Raw genomic sequence first — 18,357 nt, forward strand, 5'->3', positions numbered from 1 at the left:
ATAGAGAGTACAAGTACAACAGTGTTGCATTCACAACTACAATTTTGATGACTCTAATAACTTCAGGCCGGACAACCTAAGCCACCAGCCATGACAAATACTTTAAACTTCATCGCCATTATTGATTGTTACCAGGCAAATCGCCTCAATGTTACATGTACATGTCCAAGTTAACATCTTTGGAAAAACTCACATTCAATGTTAAACTTCAGTTATAAGCAGATTCCTATAGAATACAACGAATCCATTCGTAAACATCCCCAACCGACATTGATGACTATCACTACATAATCCCTGCGCAAATAAATGCCCGTGTTCGCTTTTCCAGTCCGCGTCGTATTTGATCATTTTTCGATATACTGCCGAGTTTTCCGTTGGAGCGTTGATCGACCTAAGAGAAAAAAAAAAGAGGAAAGAAAAAAGGCGAGAAAAATCCCCGGAAAAGAAAAAAAAAAGGAACGAAAAAAAGATAAACAGGACAATTCCATCCACGCCCGCCTCGCTTGCCTTTCCACTACCGTCCACTATAACTGGAGTATCTATTTCGTAGTTAGAGGCTGTCTTGATTTTCTCATATTTACTTTCTGCTCCGATATGAGGCTCGGGGTCGGGCGGAAGAACAGTCTCCTTTCCAGCACCACTTCTCTCCAATCATGGCAGGAATTCCACATACCTCCAAATCCTCGCCCGCATGTCTCCGCTACCCGTTGCGAACAGGTTGTTAGTTGGACTGGGGGCAACCGAGATCACTAATCACCGTGTGTTAGCTCTTGAATCTACCACAATTCGCTGCAAACTTACCAGAGTTCTTGTGACCCTGCAGCATCATCTGTGCGTTACCAGTGTTAGGATCCCAGAACTGAACTCCGCGGTCCTTGGATCCACTCATAACCCAGTGTCCGTCAGGCGTCAAGCAAACACTCAGGACGAAATCCTACCAAAGTCAGCACGGTATACTTCTAACCCCGAGGAGTCTACTCACCTTGTGTCCTTCAAATGTGCGCACGCACTTGCCTCCCTTGACACCGGTTCCAGGCAGCATACCCCGCGGTGCTGTCAGCTCCCACATCTTAATTGTCTTATCCAAGCTACCGCTGACAAGGTCACGGCCGTTGGGTGCAAAAGCAACCGAGTACACACTGTCCTTGTGGCCGTCAGGGTTCTCCAGCCTCTCGACAAGGTATCCGGTGGTCGTGTCCCACACGCGCACACTCTTGTCAAGAGAGCCAGCAGCCACATAATGACCGTCTGGAGACATTGCAACCGTGGTGACTCCATCTTCGATGCTAAGTGTGTAAACAAGTTTACCTTCCAAGACATCCCACAACCGCACTGTCTTGTCACCGCTACCCGAGGCGATATACCGTCCATTTCCGGCAAAGTCGAGCGAGTAAATATCTTGTTCATGTCCGCTAAAGACATGTTTGATCGAACGGGTGGCAATATCCCAGACCTACAGCAAATCAGACCCGTTAGTGTGCTGTTCCTACTTTCTTCTGTCTCCTAATACACAGGAGAAGAACAAAAAAGAGATAGAAAAACCTACCCTGATCTGCTTGTCTTCGGCACCAGTAGCAAGATACTTGCCATCTGGGCTGAAGCAGACACTGCGAATGTACAGATCTCCGTCCTTGTCAACGCTCTCATCTTGGAGCGTTGCTACATTCTGACCAGTAGCCACATCAAAGATCTGAGCCGATCGGTTGCAGCCTGTGGCAACATATTTTCCGTCGCGACTGAATCGAACGCAGCAGACCACGCTGTCGTGCACCAGATGGTGGACCAGCTCGACGTCCAAGACTCGTTGGACCTCAGGGTTGAAGACTGCATACCAGTCGGGTCCTTCCCGTTTTTGTGTGGCCGGCAGGTCATCTGGATTCCAGTTGGCTAACGTGTTGCCAGGTCGTTCCCGAACGAGGGCCTGACCAGGTGGTGTTGGGCGGGGAATCTGGGGAGAGGCGCCGGGAGCCGGGTATGCAAGTTGATGCGTTTGCTGGGGAGTAGCAGGTCCGGGAGGAGGCCTACCCCGGCCCTTTCCAGGACCAGGCGAGGCGGTGGGAGGTGGCGGAGGGCCATAGCCTAGAAATTGTTATTCCTCTGATCAGCACAACACAAAAGCTGAGACTATAAAAGCCAGTGATCAACAACGCCTACCGTTTACTGCAGCACCTGGCTGGTAAGCTCCATAGGAGCTCGGGGGCTGCGGTGGTCCCTGCTGTGCCGCTGGAGCCGGCTGTTGAAGACCATGCTGCGGCGGTTGTTGATCCTGGGGCGGGGGAGGAGCAAGTCCAGGACCGCTGCCTCCTTGATTGGCCATAATCCCGCCAAAGAGGTTATTCGTACCGTGTCCAAGGGCTGGTGGGGCTTGAGACGGCCCTGCATGAGGAGGGCCGCCCACATGCGAGGGCACTGTTTGTACCCCACGCGATTCGAGCTCATGGCGCAAGACTCGGATTTCGTTCTCGTAGCTGTGAGGTTAGGAGTTGGTTAGTTCGCTCCACACAACGAGTGGGAATGGGCATCGTACTCGGTCTTCATTTTGATTTGCGTTTGCTCGAGCTGGTAGACCTTTTGCCTAATCATCTCCATTTCTTGAAGCTGACCAGTCACTGGAATAAGTGTCAGTAAGCAGCGTTAATCAAGATAGTCGAGCAGAGCGACCAGGGTCGTTTCTCGAATAACGGCACAAATAAGTGCGGTAAAAAGAAGAAGGTACGCACGCTGGTGTTCAAATTCCCCAGTGCTCCGAGACTGGTTGTCAAATTCCTGGCGCAGCTGCTCCAACAACTCGGACAGGCGAGAGTTGGGAGCAGGAACCATTCCACGATGCGCGTTGTACATGGTGACGTCGCTCGGTTGACGGTGTTTAGAAAAATTGGTAGCGTAGATGCTTCAAAAGCTCAGCCGGTCAGTCTGCAGATCCAAGATCCAAGATAGCTTGATGGCAGAATCGCAGGGCGCAGTTATTGGCGATAATCTAGTCCTACAAGGATGGTCCTCGGGAACTGTCGCATCAAGCATTGACGGTCAGATTGGTCTCGTGTCTTTTTTGTAAGGCAGGATGGAATTACCAATAAACGATTGAGATAATGAACCAGTATAAGTGGCGAAAATCGCGCCTTGGTAGTTTGCGCAGTTGCAAACGGGGGCGGTTCGCGGTTGTTGTGTGTGGCGCGAGGATGGGCGGATAGGCTACCAGACGTCACCCGCGACAGCAAAATCCAAGCACCAACGGACGAGCGGGGGGGTTCTACAACAGACGAAGGGTAGAGGATGCTATCGCAGACAGCTTCAGACAGCTGCGCTGCAACTGATTGATGACTCGGGCAGCTGAGATAGAGCCACAGGTGTTGAGAGGGAGGCGGGGGGGGGGGGAGGAAGCTGGTGGAAGGCTGGTTGGTGAGAAGAGGAGATGGAAAAAGGTCAGTTGGGGACTTTGCGAGGTGCAACCGCCAGATGGCGGCCAAATGCAGCCTGGGCCACTGGGCCACAGCACCACAGATGGGCGGGACCCACCTGCGACGGTTTCGGCTAGCCGGTGGAGCCTAGCCGGGGAGGTTCTTGCCTTCTCTGAACTTGGCTGCACTTCGCACCTGCCCGAAGTTGCTGCTGCGGACCCCGGCACATCTTGCCCGATTGGGACTAGCACGGAAGGCGCGGACTCGGCTGCCGCTCGGGCCAGGCGCGTTCTTCTGTCATGCATTGAGAAGAGTCGATATATACAGAGTCCTATACAGAGTACGTACTACACAGAGCAAAGGGCTGATTGACTGTAGTCAGAGCTGGGACATTTTGACGACCTGTAGTATTGCTATCTGGATTGGCCAGTATATGCAGCAGCACATAATATGTTAGTATTTCTGGAAAATAACATTTTCCTGCCCATTTGATAGAGCAAGTATAACAGTAATGCAACGACTCATGATGCATTACATAATCGGTTCCGTCGAATAAGACATAAATGGCCGCCTCTCATTGGCCGAGATGCGCCGCAGGGCCCACCCGGCTTGGCAAGGCTTGGCAGGGATCCCCCCTATTCCGCGTCACTGGCCGGCTCAGCGTTTTCCGCCCTGGTGTGATGGGCCCCGGCCCGGATCTTCTGTTGTTCCGGGCTGCTTCCTAAAAATTAATGTATCCCGCCACTTGGTACTACTACTACTTCTTGGAACTCCCCTGACTGCAATTGCACCTTGGTTTTGATCCATCCACGCACCCCGACACCATGGACGTTATCCTCGAGGTATGGGATCTGGTGATTGGCGATCGCCTGTACGCCGCAACTTTGCCAGCAACCCTCAAATCGTCGCCGTCGCTGTCGACTTTTATCCAGGATGCAAACAATACTCTGTCGCTCTTCGGCGATGCTCGTTCATACACCTACGAGCCCGCCTCCAGCTACCTGTATCTTGAACCGTCCAAATATGCCTATCTGAGCATGTGGCCTCGCGACAATATATACAGACAGGCGTCGAGCTTGTTCCTGATTACATGGTATGCCTGCTCTCTCATACTCTGTTACTCTGTACTCCGCGCCAATATGCTAACGTTCGATGCGTGTTAGGATTTTTGGCGTTCTCATCTATTTCTTCTTCTCGACCCTTTCTTACATCTTCGTTTTCGACAAGACCACCGTTAATCATCCCAAATACCTCCGCAATCAGATGCGTCTGGAAATCGCGCAAACAATGAGATCCATGCCTGTCATGTCTATCCTCACCACGCCTTTCTTCTTGGCCGAAGTCCGTGGCTACGGCAACATGTACGACACGTTCGACCAGGAACCTTTCCCCTACTACAGTGTCCTGCAGTTCCCCTTGTTCATTCTCTTTACCGATCTGTGCATCTACTGGATTCACCGTGGCCTCCATCATCCGTTGATCTACAAGACTCTGCACAAACCCCACCACAAATGGATCATGCCAACCCCGTATGCGTCGCACGCCTTCCACCCCATTGACGGCTGGTCCCAGAGCATTCCATACCACGTCTTCCCGTTCATCTTCCCGCTTCAGAAGTTTGCTTACGTTCTGCTCTTTGTCTTTATCAACTTCTGGACCATCTTGATCCACGATGGCGAATATGTTGCCAACAGCCCTGTTATCAACGGTGCCGCTTGCCACACTATGCATCATCTCTACTTCAACTACAACTACGGTCAATTCACCACCCTCTGGGACCGTGTCGGCGGTAGCTACCGGAAACCCAATGAGGAGCTCTTCCGACGCGAGACCAAGATGGGTAAAAAGGAGTGGGAAAACCAATCCAAGGAGATGGAAACCATTCTCAAAACTGTCGAAGGTGAAGATGACCGCCAGTACCTCGGCGAAAAAGACACAAAGAAAAGGATCTAAGTCGACCCGACATACTTTCCACATTAATTACTGGCTGTGAAGCTGTTTCTTGTACGGCAAAATTTCAGGATGAAACAGACACGTCTCGAATCAATCGATAATGAAGGAGGGGGGGGCTTGTCTTTGAAAGACAAGATAGGGGAAGACTTGTTGGCGTGATGGATGTCGCGTTTTCTATTTTTTGGCCATGAACTTATGCCAGCAACGCTGCGGCTAGTTGCACCTTGATTTGACTTACAAAATTATTAATAACGGGCCTCTTATCATCGGCGCGACACTTTGTCGAAAAGATTGTCGTGCTATGAGACAAGGCGTCCACCTGCATTCAAATGTATATAGATGATATTGGTACATACGCACATATTGATGTTGCAAATGCATTGAGATTGTATTTTAGTGAAGAGAATATCTTTCAGGCTTTGTGCAGGTTGCGGTACGTATTTGTAACTAACTGGTTATACTTAACAACCATCTATCGACATCCGCGGGTGGTGAGATCGGTCCTTCTCCCCCCTCACAGCTTGCTCTGCCCCCTCGCCTCCAACATCCAACCCATGTATTTTTCCTGCATCGCAGGCGTCACCCCCGTCACAGGATGAGCCGGCTCTTTCCCGCCGTTCAAATACTTGGCCACAGCTTCGTCGGCATGGGCCTCGACGTCGTACCCATAGACGTCAAGAACAGTCTGGGGGTCGCCGTACAGGTTCGCGCTTCGGACATAATACTTGCCCTCGAGCTCCGGCGCCATTGACCGGTCGCGCGCCTGTTGCTCTGGCCCATCAGGGAGCATCCACAGTGCCCCGTTGATGAACGAGACCTGCTGCTTAGCATACGCCTTTGGCATTCGTTCTTGCTCGTATAGTGATATCGCTTCTTGCAGCTTGAGTTTGCCCTGCACGACAGATCCGATGCATTTGGCTAGGAAGGCCCCGTCTTCCATCGACGTCGCTGCGCCTTGAGCCATATGGTTGACCATGGAATGCGCGGCGTCGCCCATTAGCACGACATTCTTCTTCGGCGAAGACCAGCTCTTGAGCGGGCCGGTAACCATGAGTGGCCATCGAGACTAATAATAATATGTCAGAACGGACCGGATCATGTGGCTTATCAGGACTTACCGTTTCGGTTATCATGTTTACAATCCGTTGGATCCGAGGATCAAAGTCTTTGTATTCCCGATACATTTCTTCAATGGGGACGTCACTCTCGGTTGCTCGAAGTTTTTCTGGCCGATGATGAGACAAGACCAGGTTAAAGTCCTTCCCAGCGCTGATGGGGTATGTGATAATATAGGCGTTTGGAGCCATCCAGACCTCCATCGTGAGTTTGTCGATGAGTGTCTTTGATATCGGGTCCTTGCGGATCTGCTCATAAGGGACAATTGCACGATATGCGCAGTTTGTGGTAGGTGGTTCGGGGGCAACGTTGGGAAACAGCGCCTTTCGCACAATACTATTGATTCCATCGGCGCCTATTACAAGATCAAAGGTATACTTGGACCCTTTATCAGTCGCCACAGTGACTTGCTCAGTCTTGTCAAAGTCGACATGGACGACTCGAGACGCTATATGGATCTGTGCGCCATGTTCTTTGGTGATTGTTGCGAGACCTTCATGGAGGTGTGCACGATGAACAACCCACCACGGACGGTTCAAGTTATGTTCCAGCGTGGCAATCTCTGTGTGTCCCACGAGCGTTCCATCCTTTCGTCGCATATTGAGTTCCTCGAATTGCACGAGGTTCTCTCCAATGACATCGGCAACTTTCCATCGCTGAAGTAGGATAGAGACATTGGGTGTCATTTGAATCCCAGCACCGATCTACACAAGTCAGGGTTTCGTGTCAGTGTTCTTGTTTATGACGGAGATAATTCAACGTACTTCTCCCAATTCCTCAGCGGCTTCCAGTACCGTCACCCGAGCGCCTGCACGGCGAAGTGCGATGGCTGCGGCCAGGCCACCGATACCGGCACCCACGATGCCTACGTGAATATCACGAGTCTGGGATTCATGGTCAGTCACAGAAAGGGGATTGCTGGTAAATATTGGCTATGTACCATGGTTGCAGAGATATATCGAAATATAATATTGCTGCAATGTTTGAAAGTCGGAGAAAAAAAGGGGGGGGGACCACGTTTGACTACGCAACAGCTTTGACCAAGACTCAATCAGGATTCTTCCCCTTGTACTAATTCTTTTGTTCTACTTCATTCTCTTATATTTATATAGTTTTGTCGGAACATTGACCGAAGAGCGCGGACTTCGGCCCAGCCGGGGAGGGCGGGGGGACTTCGGGACGAGGGCAACGACGACAACGCGGGGAAAGAGAGATGTGATGCAATACGAAGTAATTATTAAGGGCCCCGTCGAATTGATCTTGAATATTATCTTCTTCTGTAACAGTTTGGTCTGAGTATCTTGTTTCGACCTCGCTATATCATCATTCCCTTCAAAATGACTGTCTTGAGACAAACCCTAAAGGTTCCTCATCTCGGAGGAACCACCGTCGGCTTTCGCTCCTCTGCTTCTGTTCTTGACCCTGCAAAGCCAACTTTGGTGCTAGTGATCCCATTTACGACAACTGTAGACTACTACGCACCCGAGTTTGAGGACACGACGCTTACGAACAAGCTGAACCTGATCGCAATCGAGCCACTGGGCCATGGCGCAACTCGTACAGGCAGCGAGGCATTCACATACTGGGATTCGGCGCTTATCAATCTTCAGCTTTTGGAAATTCTGGGTGTTGATCGGGTGTTTGCAGGGGGCACGTCCCAGGGTGGATGGATAGCCGTGCAGATGGCGTTGCTGGCACCGCAAAAGGTCAGCATTCTCTTCCCAGTTTACTTTTGGTCTTTTTTTTTTGTAAAAATAACTTTTTATAGGTCCAAGGACTGGTCCTGATCGGCACATCAATGGACTCCGAGTCACCCCAAAGCCGGGACCTAGGCTGCTGGGATGGTCCTTCGGCGACATCAGGCTTTGTTAAACTGGGAGCGGACATGAGTCCTCAACACGACGACTTTGAGCCTGGACAGGGCTACTACGACTTTCTCATGGAGATCGGGTATGGAAAGGGTCTTGATGCATCGCTAAGATCATTCTGGGAGGAAACCATCAAGACCACGTACCAGGGAGATGAGGGTAAGAGACGGATTTGCATGGCTGCAATCAATCTGGCCAGTCGAGATGGGCTGTATGAGCGCTTGCCATATGTCAAGTGTCCTGTGATTTGGTTACATGTGAGTTTTGACCAGAAACAAAAAAAAAAAAAAAAAAAAAAAAACATCCAGAGCTGACGATGATGATGGCAAGGGAACTGCGGATGTGGTGTTTAGCTTGGCAAATGCACAGGAAGGCATCAAGCATTTTGTCAATTCGCCAGAGGCGCGGCTTGTCCCGTTAGACAAGGGGGTGCACTTTTTGAGCTTTACGCATCCGAGGGAGGTTCATGAGAATATCCTCGAGTTTACGGCGCGGTGGAGTCGGCAGGGTCGTTTGTGAGGTACATAAGTACTTGAGAGTATATATAAGTTTGCTCTGTTTGGTTTCCCAGCCTTCATATTTTATCATTGGACAAAGTACAGACAAAGAAAGCCAACATTGAAGCCCCACAGTATTGCATGTATCAAATAGAAACACCTTAACAATCCTGCAGGATTTCAGGGCGTTGTAGCAAGGAGCAATAAGAACGGGGCAACCGGGCAACAGGGCAAACAAAGACTTTATACTCTATATTCATAGATCTAATCAGATCAGATATGTAAACTATACAACATTTCAGCCAGTGTTTTTATAATATCAACTATCCACTTACCACACATAAATATATATGCAAAAGAGAAGCATTTTTGTAAGTTCATAGCCAGCACAATGTGAAAATTTTACATATTTCCTAATTAGGCGCCGCTCAATGAACTGATGGGCGATTGGTCTAGTGGTATGATGCATCATTCGCATGATAGATTTTATATATATCCAGCTCTTTGCTGGTTAAGATCGTCACCATTTGATGAGGTCCCGGTTTCGATTACCGGATCGTCCAGCCTGCTTAGGCAGGATACTTTTTTGCTACTGCTGACAGACACGGCCCGAAAATCTATCAAGCTTCGTTGGTCCGGGATGACCCAAGGCTGGAATTCCGGAATTCCGGACATCCTTTGACTTTTCCGGCGTCTTTTTGTGTAGGTGCCGGAGGGCGCGAGAATAGAATGCGGGGCCTAATTAACGGAGTCCGGGTTTCCTCAATCTTAACTCTTACTCACATTATCCATTATACGACCTATTATGACTTCTAGTTTCACACCTTTTTTTTTAAAGTTTGTTCATATTGAACATTTATCAGCTTTTGGCCATTATTCAACAGATCTATCCTCAGCTTCATTTGTTCTCATTACAGGTCCCCAGTCCTTACCCCCTCCCCCTCTTTTTTCTTTTTTCTGTGGAAGAAATATATAACAAAAGAAAGAAAGAAAACCTAATGGGAGAGCGTGCAACATTTGATTACAAAGCTCGTCGCAATGAAGAAATAATGATGAAGCCCTAACCTTCCAAGCTTGGTAGGTAGCCGCCCGGTCTTAATACTGGTTTATCTGCTAGCAAATACTAGTAGTTACATGGTATTGGAACAAGACAACTGATATATTCTTGCTGGTAAATAGTAGTTATTGAATAAATATTAAATATATGTGTTGTGTCCCACAAAAATTATAGATTCCGAAAATAGCCTAGTGTACTGGAATGAATTTGGTTGAATGGTTGTGGTTCACCAGGCTGTCATGGGATCTCTATTATTTGCAATTCACACATCATTGTCAGTGGACAACTTCCTCTTCAATCTGTTTGTTGTCGTCTTACGCCCTTGGCTGCTAGACCACCAATGTTGACCCTCAAGAGAGCGACGATGTCCAAACTGAGTATCCGCTCCAAGTCAGAAAAGATGAAGAAAGACCAGGCTGCCTTCCCTGTGATGATATTTTCCTTTACAGGCGACAAGCACGGTAGGATCACACAAGCTCATATGAATGTAAACTTCCTTGTTATACGAAAGACTAGATTCTATGATTTCCACCCTAGGAAGGATGCTCATTTGGATCTTTTTCTTCAGTATATGACGAGCCAATTGCAAGGAATGACTCGGATCCTCAATCGTTCAGAAATTGAGTCGAGCCTTGCTGAGCAGTCGTATGCAATCGATCACCTGGAAGCCAGCGGAGACATTTAATCTGGTCTTGTTTGAAATGAAGGGTTGTTTTCTCCTAATAGGCTACAATTGATACCGGGGGTGAGTATCTTATCATGCTAACATGAATGAAGCTGTTTTTAATGTTAGACAAAATAAATGGTTTTGAAGGAACCATCAAAAACACTTTTAATATGCAACTCGTAGTTTGCTCCGCTGCAACAGGCTGGTGCCACAAAAATTCGCGTAGACCGCCTTGAGACTACCCTTGACCCCTTCCTCTTTTTCTTGCCTGCACAGTGTGTCTAACTGGCTCTATCTTTGACTTTATCTTCTATCTCTGCTACCCTACAGTCCCTCGACCTCAACTGATTCCTCGACACTAATAGAAATGACTTCACGCAGGAGACAGGTCTTACCTAAGGAGGAAACCAATGCGAATGGGTTTCAGATTCCAAAAGACCTAGTTACTCTCAACCGACTCTTCGACTCAGCGAAGAACATTCTGGCCATCGTCGAGGCCAAAAAGCACCGCCGTGAGGATAAAGCTGAAAATACCATGATGCAGGAGGCTGTTGAGGTGGCTGCTTGGGTACTTAGTCAAGATCACAAGCTCCCAGCTCTTTAATGGACAGTGAGTGTATCTTTCTCGCAAATGGGAAATAAATACCGATTCGGTTATAGCAAAATCCTCATATCGCAAGACTAAGACGAGACGTGGGTTACGTTTATCAGCTATTCTAATGACTACCTCGGCTATTTGGACCCTGAGAAGGGACAAGTCACGACAAACACCCACATGACCATGCAGTCAGTAGGCCCTTTCCCGACTCAAAGGCACCGTGATATGTGGAGTCTGGCGTGGCTGATAACCGCAATTTCGCTCCGGTGCTGATGTTAGGGGTTGTGTTTCAAGGCTGATGACTGCTTGTTTTTGGGGTTTACCCTTTACATGTTCTTTACTTATACATGTTCATGCAATTAGTTCCATTGATAGTGCATTTAGAACAAGAAAGAAAAACTTTCATCTACCCTACCAGGACCCTTCATGTGAAATATAGCATCGGAGAATCTCACGAATACTAATCGATATTTATAATATATCTACTTGAAGCTACTAAAGGTCTTACCCATTTAGAAATAAAAACGTCGGTGCGCACCTAAAGCGGGAGTGGCGGGTGCCCTCCCGAAGTCCCCGTCGCCCGTCCACCCCGGATTCCCCGGATTCCCATCCACCACCCACCAGCATAGCATATGCATGCATGCACGGTTCCATAATGAAGACAGGGTTGTCTTCCAATCCACCCAACAACAACAGCTCACCCTCCTTGACCCACGATATCACCAACGCCGTGGCTAGCCCCAGCCCCAGCAATCCCGACGGCCACGCGCACAAGCGACGCCGGGTCGCCTTGGCCTGCGGCACATGTCGGTCTCGCAAGTCGCGAGTAAGTTTACTAAGAAAAAAAGAAACGATGGGTCTGTGGTATTGACTATCTCCAGTGCGATGGAGCTCGTCCAAAGTGCTCGCTATGCCGCGAGCTGGGCCATGAGTGCGTGTACCAGCAAGTCGGGAGTTCTCCGAATTTAACGGTAGGCAAAGAGTAAGACATACCCCTTTCAACCAAAATGTAAGGACCATGCTGATTGCATCCATAGATATGTGGCACAATTGGAGCACCGGATCGAGCAAATTGAGGAATTCTTACGTCCTCTGCGCGAGGGTCGTGCTGAGATTACCCCGGTCAAGTCGTTTCCTTTGCCAGAAGAAAACGATCTGTATCAACACAATGGCTTGGCCACAGCAGGCGACCCTGGAAAACTTCCCTCTCATCAAGGGAATCACCATAACGCCAATGAGATGGGCGAAGCGGATACTTCCGAGGACCCGATCGATGGAATGGCTGCAATCAGTTTCCAGTATGAACAAGATGCTGGGTTTTTCGGTATGCCTTTTTTTGTGGGAAAAAATTGGAAACGAAAATTGACTGTTCCAAGGACCGTCATCGAACATTGCATTCATGCGGCACATTTCAAAAGCCATTAGTCAAGCAACCTACCGCAACCCTTCCCTGCTTTCTGTTCCTTCTAATGACAAACATGGAAGTGGAATGGCAAATCCCTCTCCAGCACATGCACATACAGAGAAGACCCCCCACATGAAAAATTCTCGTGGAGTGAACATATACGCCCTGCCTTCCGAGGAGCAGTCTTGGGATCTTATCGAGAAATACTTTTCAAAGACCGGCCAGCTCCTTCCCTTCATTCACGAGCAATCAGTCCGCGAGACATATTTCCAAATGAAGAGAAACGATTCCACCAAAGTGCGGAGAACATGGCTGGGCCTGCTCAACATTATTTTCGCTATTGCTATGAGTCTTTGTACCGATAGCGATATGCCAGCCCAGCAACGAATCGACCAATCCGATGTTTTTTACCAGCGTGCAAACGCTCTGTGTGACCGGGAATCAAGACGAAATATCAGCCTTGAGATGGGTAAGGGCGTTGGGTTACTTGGAATTGTCTGATGTTGCTGACTCCCGTTCCAGTGCAATATCTGCTCATCCTAGGACAGTATCTCCAAGGGACTCAGAAATCCGTTCAGGCTTGGACAACCCATGGTCTCGCCATTACTGCTGCCTTTCAACTCGGTATTCATTCTCCTGAGGCCAACAAGGCATTTCCTGCCTTGGAGTGTGAAATCCGCAAACGGACGTGGTTCGGGTGTGTGCTCTTAGACAGGTATTTGCAACCTTTCTTCTTCTTTTCTCACAAGAGTCTAACCAAAGTAGAACACTGAGCATGACCTTTGGTCGACCATGCATTATACCCCAGTCTTATGTCAGATTGGACATGCCTTCCCATGAAATGCAGGTACTCGGGCGGATACCTCAGCCGGAGACTCGTGCGCATCGAGATGGTTGCTTTTTCAATGCTGCCGTGTAAGTCATTCTCCGCACCATTTTGATTCATTTGTATTGATAATATGTAGCCAACTCTATGTTGTCATGTACAACGTCATCGACACCAGCTACGACCAGAACTTAGGCTTCAGCACATCCGAAACCAGCTACGATATTGTGTCAAAAGTGCTTGAAGGGGACCGTCAGCTAGAAGAATGGCGACACGGACTGGTACCGTCATTGGGACTTCATGTCCTTCAAAAACCGTTGACGGCAAGGGATATTGATCTCATGACAGTAGACAGTGTCATATTCCAGCGATTCAACATTGTTCTTTCGCTGCGCTTTCACAATCTGCGGATCCTTCTTCACCGCAAGTTTCTGGAGAAATTTCTGGATAAGGGCGGCATGGCTGGGTCGGAAGTGAAGTTTCCGCAGCAAGTCGGTGTGAACAGTGTTCACAACTGTGTCGAATCGGCCATTGTCATTATATCAACAGTACACACAGTGGCTACTACCACCGGATGGCACCGCGGTCTTCTCGGGGCCTGGAATTATTCTTTATACTACAGTAAGACGCTCCTCCTTCTTGAATGTTCATTTGCACTGGGTATTTTCTTTAACGCAAAACAGCCTTCAACGCCGGCCTGGTCATCTTCGGTGCGCTCTTGGTGTCGTCTAGAGAAAGCCCAAAGAATCCCAGTTTATGGGAGCCCGTCGAACGATCGAGACCGTATCTAGACCTGGCTGCGGATGCGCTCCGGCAGTTGGATAGTGGAAATCGTGTTATCGAGCGATGTGTTGAGTATCTCTCACAGCTCGCTCTAGCTCTAGCTGCTCTAGGTAGGTTTCTTCCTCTATTTGCGTACTCTCTGGTCGTTTTTCTAAGCTAATATATACAAGATTCCAATCCAACGCCAGGAAACATCCCGATTACTACCCTGACTAGCACCAATGCCTCGACATACCCAGATACCATCGTCCCGCCATCAACCCACATGGTTCCATTCAACGGCCACCCCCAATTCTCGCTAAGCCAGTCGCCTGTGAGCGTCGATCTGGGCGAGTTCATGATCGATAGTGATTTGGATTATCTAGGAAAAGTGTTTTTTGATTTGAGTCACAACAACAACAACAATACTAATAGTGACAATCGAGCGTCGGCTGTTTATCAGCAGCCATCAGGTTTGTATCGAGGTTGAGAAATGTATATTAGTGTATGATGAACCAAATGGATACCAATACTGGCATATCTTATCTAATTATGTAATAACACATTGAAAAACCGAGCTTTAGTTGGTGATATTGAACACAACCTTGAACTGCTAATTAACTGATATAAATGCGGCTATTTAAACCCTTTTCACCACTACAGCTCGAGCACCATCATCACAATCACTTGAAGTATCATAGCCACTCCAGATATATATCGACAAATTTTCGTTTCCCTCGCTCTTTGCAAAAATGACTCTTGCCATGTCCACGATCCGCTGTGCTTGTGCAACGTCACCACACTCAAAAACCACAAGCTTCACGTCGAGTTTGCGAGCCAAATACAATAACCGGGGATAAAAAACGTCCTCGCGGGGTACATTTTTCAGGCCTAAACTTTCCTCCCATAAACTGCGATCTTTGATGACAGGTGGAACTAGTGCTTGCATTGGCTCGTACTTACGAACACTCCGAGACGTTTTGCCGCCGATCAGATCAGACGGAGATATGTATGGAGGGTTGGATATGAGGACATCCCAGGTGGATTGACCACGTGTCAAAGTAGTAGTATCTGTTGATGCTCTGTTCGGAGCATTGTTTATTGACAATAGACCGCCAGGGGTGTCAAGTTCATCAAATATATCAAATCTTCGAAAGGTTATTTCTGTTTCGGCTCTAGGAGCCAATAAACCTCCGTCGATGTTATGTGTCTTGTTCTTGAGGGCGAGATTCAAGGCTTGCGGGCTCACATCAAGGCCAGCTATTGTGAGATTTCCGACATGAGGCGCAAGAAGCGAGTGCAGCAACAGAGAAATACAGCCGCTTCCGCTGCATACATCCAGGATCCGTAGGGTTTTAGAGTCCAGCCTCTTCGCATTCAGGCCCTCGAGTATCAAATCTTTCGCATGGATTGTATAGAGTTCTGTTTCGACACTATGTCACAAAAAAAGTAAAATTAGCTGATTGCAATAATGAAGAAGTGGTATCTCGTAGACAAACCGTGGTATAAGAACCCCTTTCTCACAAAGAATTTCCAATTCGCCAAAAGGCTGATCACCTAGAATGTATTGCAGCGGTCTCCCCCTGCTTCGCAGCGCACACATTTTCCGGAGCGCTAACTGCCATGATAATCTGGCCTCAATCGGAGAGGCATTGTTATTATTCTTCGACGCCTTGATAGCTCCTTCACGAAGCCATCGCAATTCGTTCCGCGCAGATTCGAGGGTCCGGCATTCTTTCAGCAGGCTGGGGAGCAGAGGGTTTTCTCGATAAGACTTGAGGATCAAAGACGTGGGTATCCTTGGCATTGAGTTTTAGAAAATGAGAGTTGCAGTATGTTGGCCTTTCTTCATGGAGAGACGCGACATTGAATTTAAGGATGTTGATGAAATTAGACGCGCCAAGCAATGCGGCCCGCCCCGATTCACGGAAGCAATCACGCGTGTTAAAGTACGACATCCTAGTGAAAAATGGCCACGTAGAATATTTGATTTTGATAAGGAATTACCTTACATGTGCGAGACAAATGTCCCATTTCACCATGCTCGTGGTGCCACAGCGACAACCACGTACTCTCTATTTGCCCAACGTGTCCGCTATGCGTAAACTACGAAGAGAGGGGGCATACCTGGTCAAAATGCAAACTCCCACGAAAGCGCAAAGTGCTCTGCAGAGCATGTGGAAGTGAGGAGCATGAGCGAAGCAGATGTCCGACTTCATCGTGCTCCTGGTGCGCAAGTGAAACCCACACACTCCCAAATTGCAAGGGATGGACAAAATGCAAAACCTGCAACGAAAGGGGGCATGAATGGAGATCTTGCAATCTTCCGCCGAGACAAGACAATCCCATCATCAATTAGCATTTGGCACTGCGTGCACAACGCAACCTACAACCATCCCCTCCTTCCTCGATGGGGTTCCCAAACCTCTCAAACGCAATTCTCCGTCTGACCCGTGAACTCTGGAGGGGGAATGACCCTAGACTAGGTCATATTCCATACAAGGGAGTTATCAACTCATGTGGAGGTCAAGTATTGTTACATGTATGGAGTCTTACACAATCGATCATCTAGAAGCTAGTGGAGATATCAGATGATGATATCTGCCTCAGGCCAACGTACTATCACGTGCAAGGGAACAATGAAAATGGCTTCTCTAAGCGAACCTCACACAAATCCAATAACAATCCTTCAGACAGCCAATTCAGTTCTTGTCAAGCTATCAAATAACACCTAGAGGTCTACCCCAAACCTAATCCTTGACCTGTCAACCTATATCGACAATATCAAATCTGATATTGTTCGAAATGAAATACCATTTTGCTCTCTAATAGCCTACGCTATGGAGATGGTGAGGAAAATATTGTGTATCTCTGTCGACCGCCCAATCCGAGATTTAGAGGCCAAAGGATTGAAATAACCATGTACGCTCTATTTCTTTGTATATAAACTTTTGAAGGACCTCACTGACTAGCATTACTAGACTGAGAAGAATATTCGCAACACAATGCGAACACTGGCTATCTCGATATGGTGCTCGATGACCGTGATCACGATTATGCACGGTTTTATGTTGGTCAGGCTCGAGACTCCAAACGGAGAGTAAAGCAACACATGAGAGCAATAAACAACGGGAAAAATGACACGCTACACTACCATATCATATCGAATGAAATGGCCATAGAAAAGCACATTTTATCTGTCTCTGGACCTTGAACATACCAGAAGGAGTCTCCCAAGAAAGCCAAAATATTCTTAGCAATATTATCGAGGCAAATATTCACAAGAGCCAAAATGGAGCGAGACTTTATGAGACGATGACAATCTCAACTTTGCATCTTGAAATACAAGGTTGGCTGTATTCCAAAGATTTCAAAACAGGGGAATCTTCGGAGCCTAGAAGAGTTGGGAGATACCTTGATTTCTGGTATATTGGTACTCTTATATGCCATGCTGAGGTGTCCATCAAAATACAAATACAAGTGGCCAAAAGGTCAAACACCCCCAAAAGAGCGGTCGAATGTTTGGACCAAAGAAAAACTTGCTTGGCCAAAGCTTTGTAGAACAAAAGGAATACTCGCCAAGAAGTCATCGCTGGTGGTGTATTGAATGCAGTTTTCGATTTGGCATCGAATACGATGGAAGAAACGCCATATAACATTACAACTTGGATGGAAGACGCTTCTGAAGACGTTGCTGAAGACGTTGTCATGGCTGATACTGGATCTAATCAAGTATTCAGCCCCGCAAAGACAATGGAAAAGGTCCCGTCGAACATTACAGCTGAGATAGAAGACATCGTCATGGTAGATGCTCAATCCATGACACAGGCGATGAAGACTTCTATTTATCCGATGGCATATTCACCAGCATTGAGGATGGAAGCCAGATTCTTCAGGAAGCTGCGGATAAGCCTGATGAAGTAGAAGATGTCGAAGACAATACCGAGATCGAGTTTCAAGTCGTGGGAAGTTTCACTGCTGTGGGAATGGTCGAAAAGACGAAGAAGAATTCACTATAACGGAATGGCACAGGCTTGGGTCGCCTGATCCACATCCTGGGAAGACTCTTTCTCTCTCTCTCAAGGAAATAGCAACCCAGATGGGTTTCTTTTCTGGTGGGAAGAACAGGTGTGGCTGGAATAGCAAGGAACAATATGTCGCTGTCAAAGTCAACCAAACTTTACTGAAGGTGCCTACTTCCATTTCCCAG

The 18,357-nt window shown here is 47.9% G+C and overlaps 6 protein-coding genes and 1 non-coding gene across 7 annotated transcripts; 4 read left to right on the forward strand and 3 right to left on the reverse strand.

Annotated features, from left to right (window-relative positions):
* Positions 1 to 651: 651 nt before the first annotated feature.
* TRUGW13939_07265 (uncharacterized protein) lies at positions 652 to 2,841 on the reverse strand (the record flags this gene model as incomplete). The annotated part of the gene is made up of 7 exons (XM_035490407.1): positions 652 to 749; positions 802 to 934; positions 983 to 1,453; positions 1,547 to 2,079; positions 2,155 to 2,468; positions 2,528 to 2,609; positions 2,721 to 2,841. 7 exons carry the CDS (start codon positions 2,839 to 2,841, stop codon positions 652 to 654), a joined length of 1,752 nt encoding a protein of 583 aa, XP_035346300.1.
* A 1,381-nt stretch (positions 2,842 to 4,222) lies between these two features.
* Positions 4,223 to 5,351, forward strand: TRUGW13939_07266 (uncharacterized protein; the record flags this gene model as incomplete). Its single annotated transcript, XM_035490408.1, has 2 exons — positions 4,223 to 4,491; positions 4,562 to 5,351. The coding sequence occupies 2 exons, from the start codon at positions 4,223 to 4,225 to the stop codon at positions 5,349 to 5,351; spliced, it is 1,059 nt and encodes a 352-aa protein (XP_035346301.1).
* Positions 5,352 to 5,865: 514 nt separating this feature from the next.
* On the reverse strand, positions 5,866 to 7,410 carry TRUGW13939_07267 (uncharacterized protein; the record flags this gene model as incomplete). The annotated part of the gene is made up of 4 exons (XM_035490409.1): positions 5,866 to 6,417; positions 6,470 to 7,171; positions 7,232 to 7,351; positions 7,408 to 7,410. 4 exons carry the CDS (start codon positions 7,408 to 7,410, stop codon positions 5,866 to 5,868), a joined length of 1,377 nt encoding a protein of 458 aa, XP_035346302.1.
* A 343-nt stretch (positions 7,411 to 7,753) lies between these two features.
* Positions 7,754 to 14,658, forward strand: TRUGW13939_07268 (uncharacterized protein; the record flags this gene model as incomplete). Its single annotated transcript, XM_035490410.1, has 14 exons — positions 7,754 to 8,173; positions 8,236 to 8,592; positions 8,666 to 8,850; positions 10,938 to 11,124; positions 11,248 to 11,342; positions 11,671 to 11,980; positions 12,036 to 12,136; positions 12,192 to 12,478; positions 12,531 to 13,028; positions 13,082 to 13,274; positions 13,325 to 13,474; positions 13,525 to 14,006; positions 14,069 to 14,278; positions 14,339 to 14,658. Coding segments are annotated over 14 exons (3,774 nt in total), but the record flags the coding sequence as incomplete, so codon positions are not given.
* TRUGW13939_07269 lies at positions 9,274 to 9,395 on the forward strand. Its single transcript has one exon. It is a non-coding gene; the product is annotated as a tRNA-Ala (tRNA).
* A 129-nt stretch (positions 14,659 to 14,787) lies between the features above and the next one.
* On the reverse strand, positions 14,788 to 15,954 carry TRUGW13939_07270 (uncharacterized protein; the record flags this gene model as incomplete). Its single annotated transcript, XM_035490411.1, has 2 exons — positions 14,788 to 15,580; positions 15,647 to 15,954. 2 exons carry the CDS (start codon positions 15,952 to 15,954, stop codon positions 14,788 to 14,790), a joined length of 1,101 nt encoding a protein of 366 aa, XP_035346304.1.
* Positions 15,955 to 17,816: 1,862 nt separating this feature from the next.
* On the forward strand, positions 17,817 to 18,166 carry TRUGW13939_07271 (uncharacterized protein; the record flags this gene model as incomplete). The annotated part of the gene is made up of 2 exons (XM_035490412.1): positions 17,817 to 17,951; positions 18,035 to 18,166. The coding sequence occupies 2 exons, from the start codon at positions 17,817 to 17,819 to the stop codon at positions 18,164 to 18,166; spliced, it is 267 nt and encodes an 88-aa protein (XP_035346305.1).
* Positions 18,167 to 18,357: the final 191 nt, after the last annotated feature.

The sequence above is a fragment of the Talaromyces rugulosus genome, chromosome IV (genome assembly GCF_013368755.1).
Source record: "Talaromyces rugulosus chromosome IV, complete sequence".
In the NCBI taxonomy this organism is placed as follows: domain Eukaryota; kingdom Fungi; phylum Ascomycota; class Eurotiomycetes; order Eurotiales; family Trichocomaceae; genus Talaromyces; species Talaromyces rugulosus.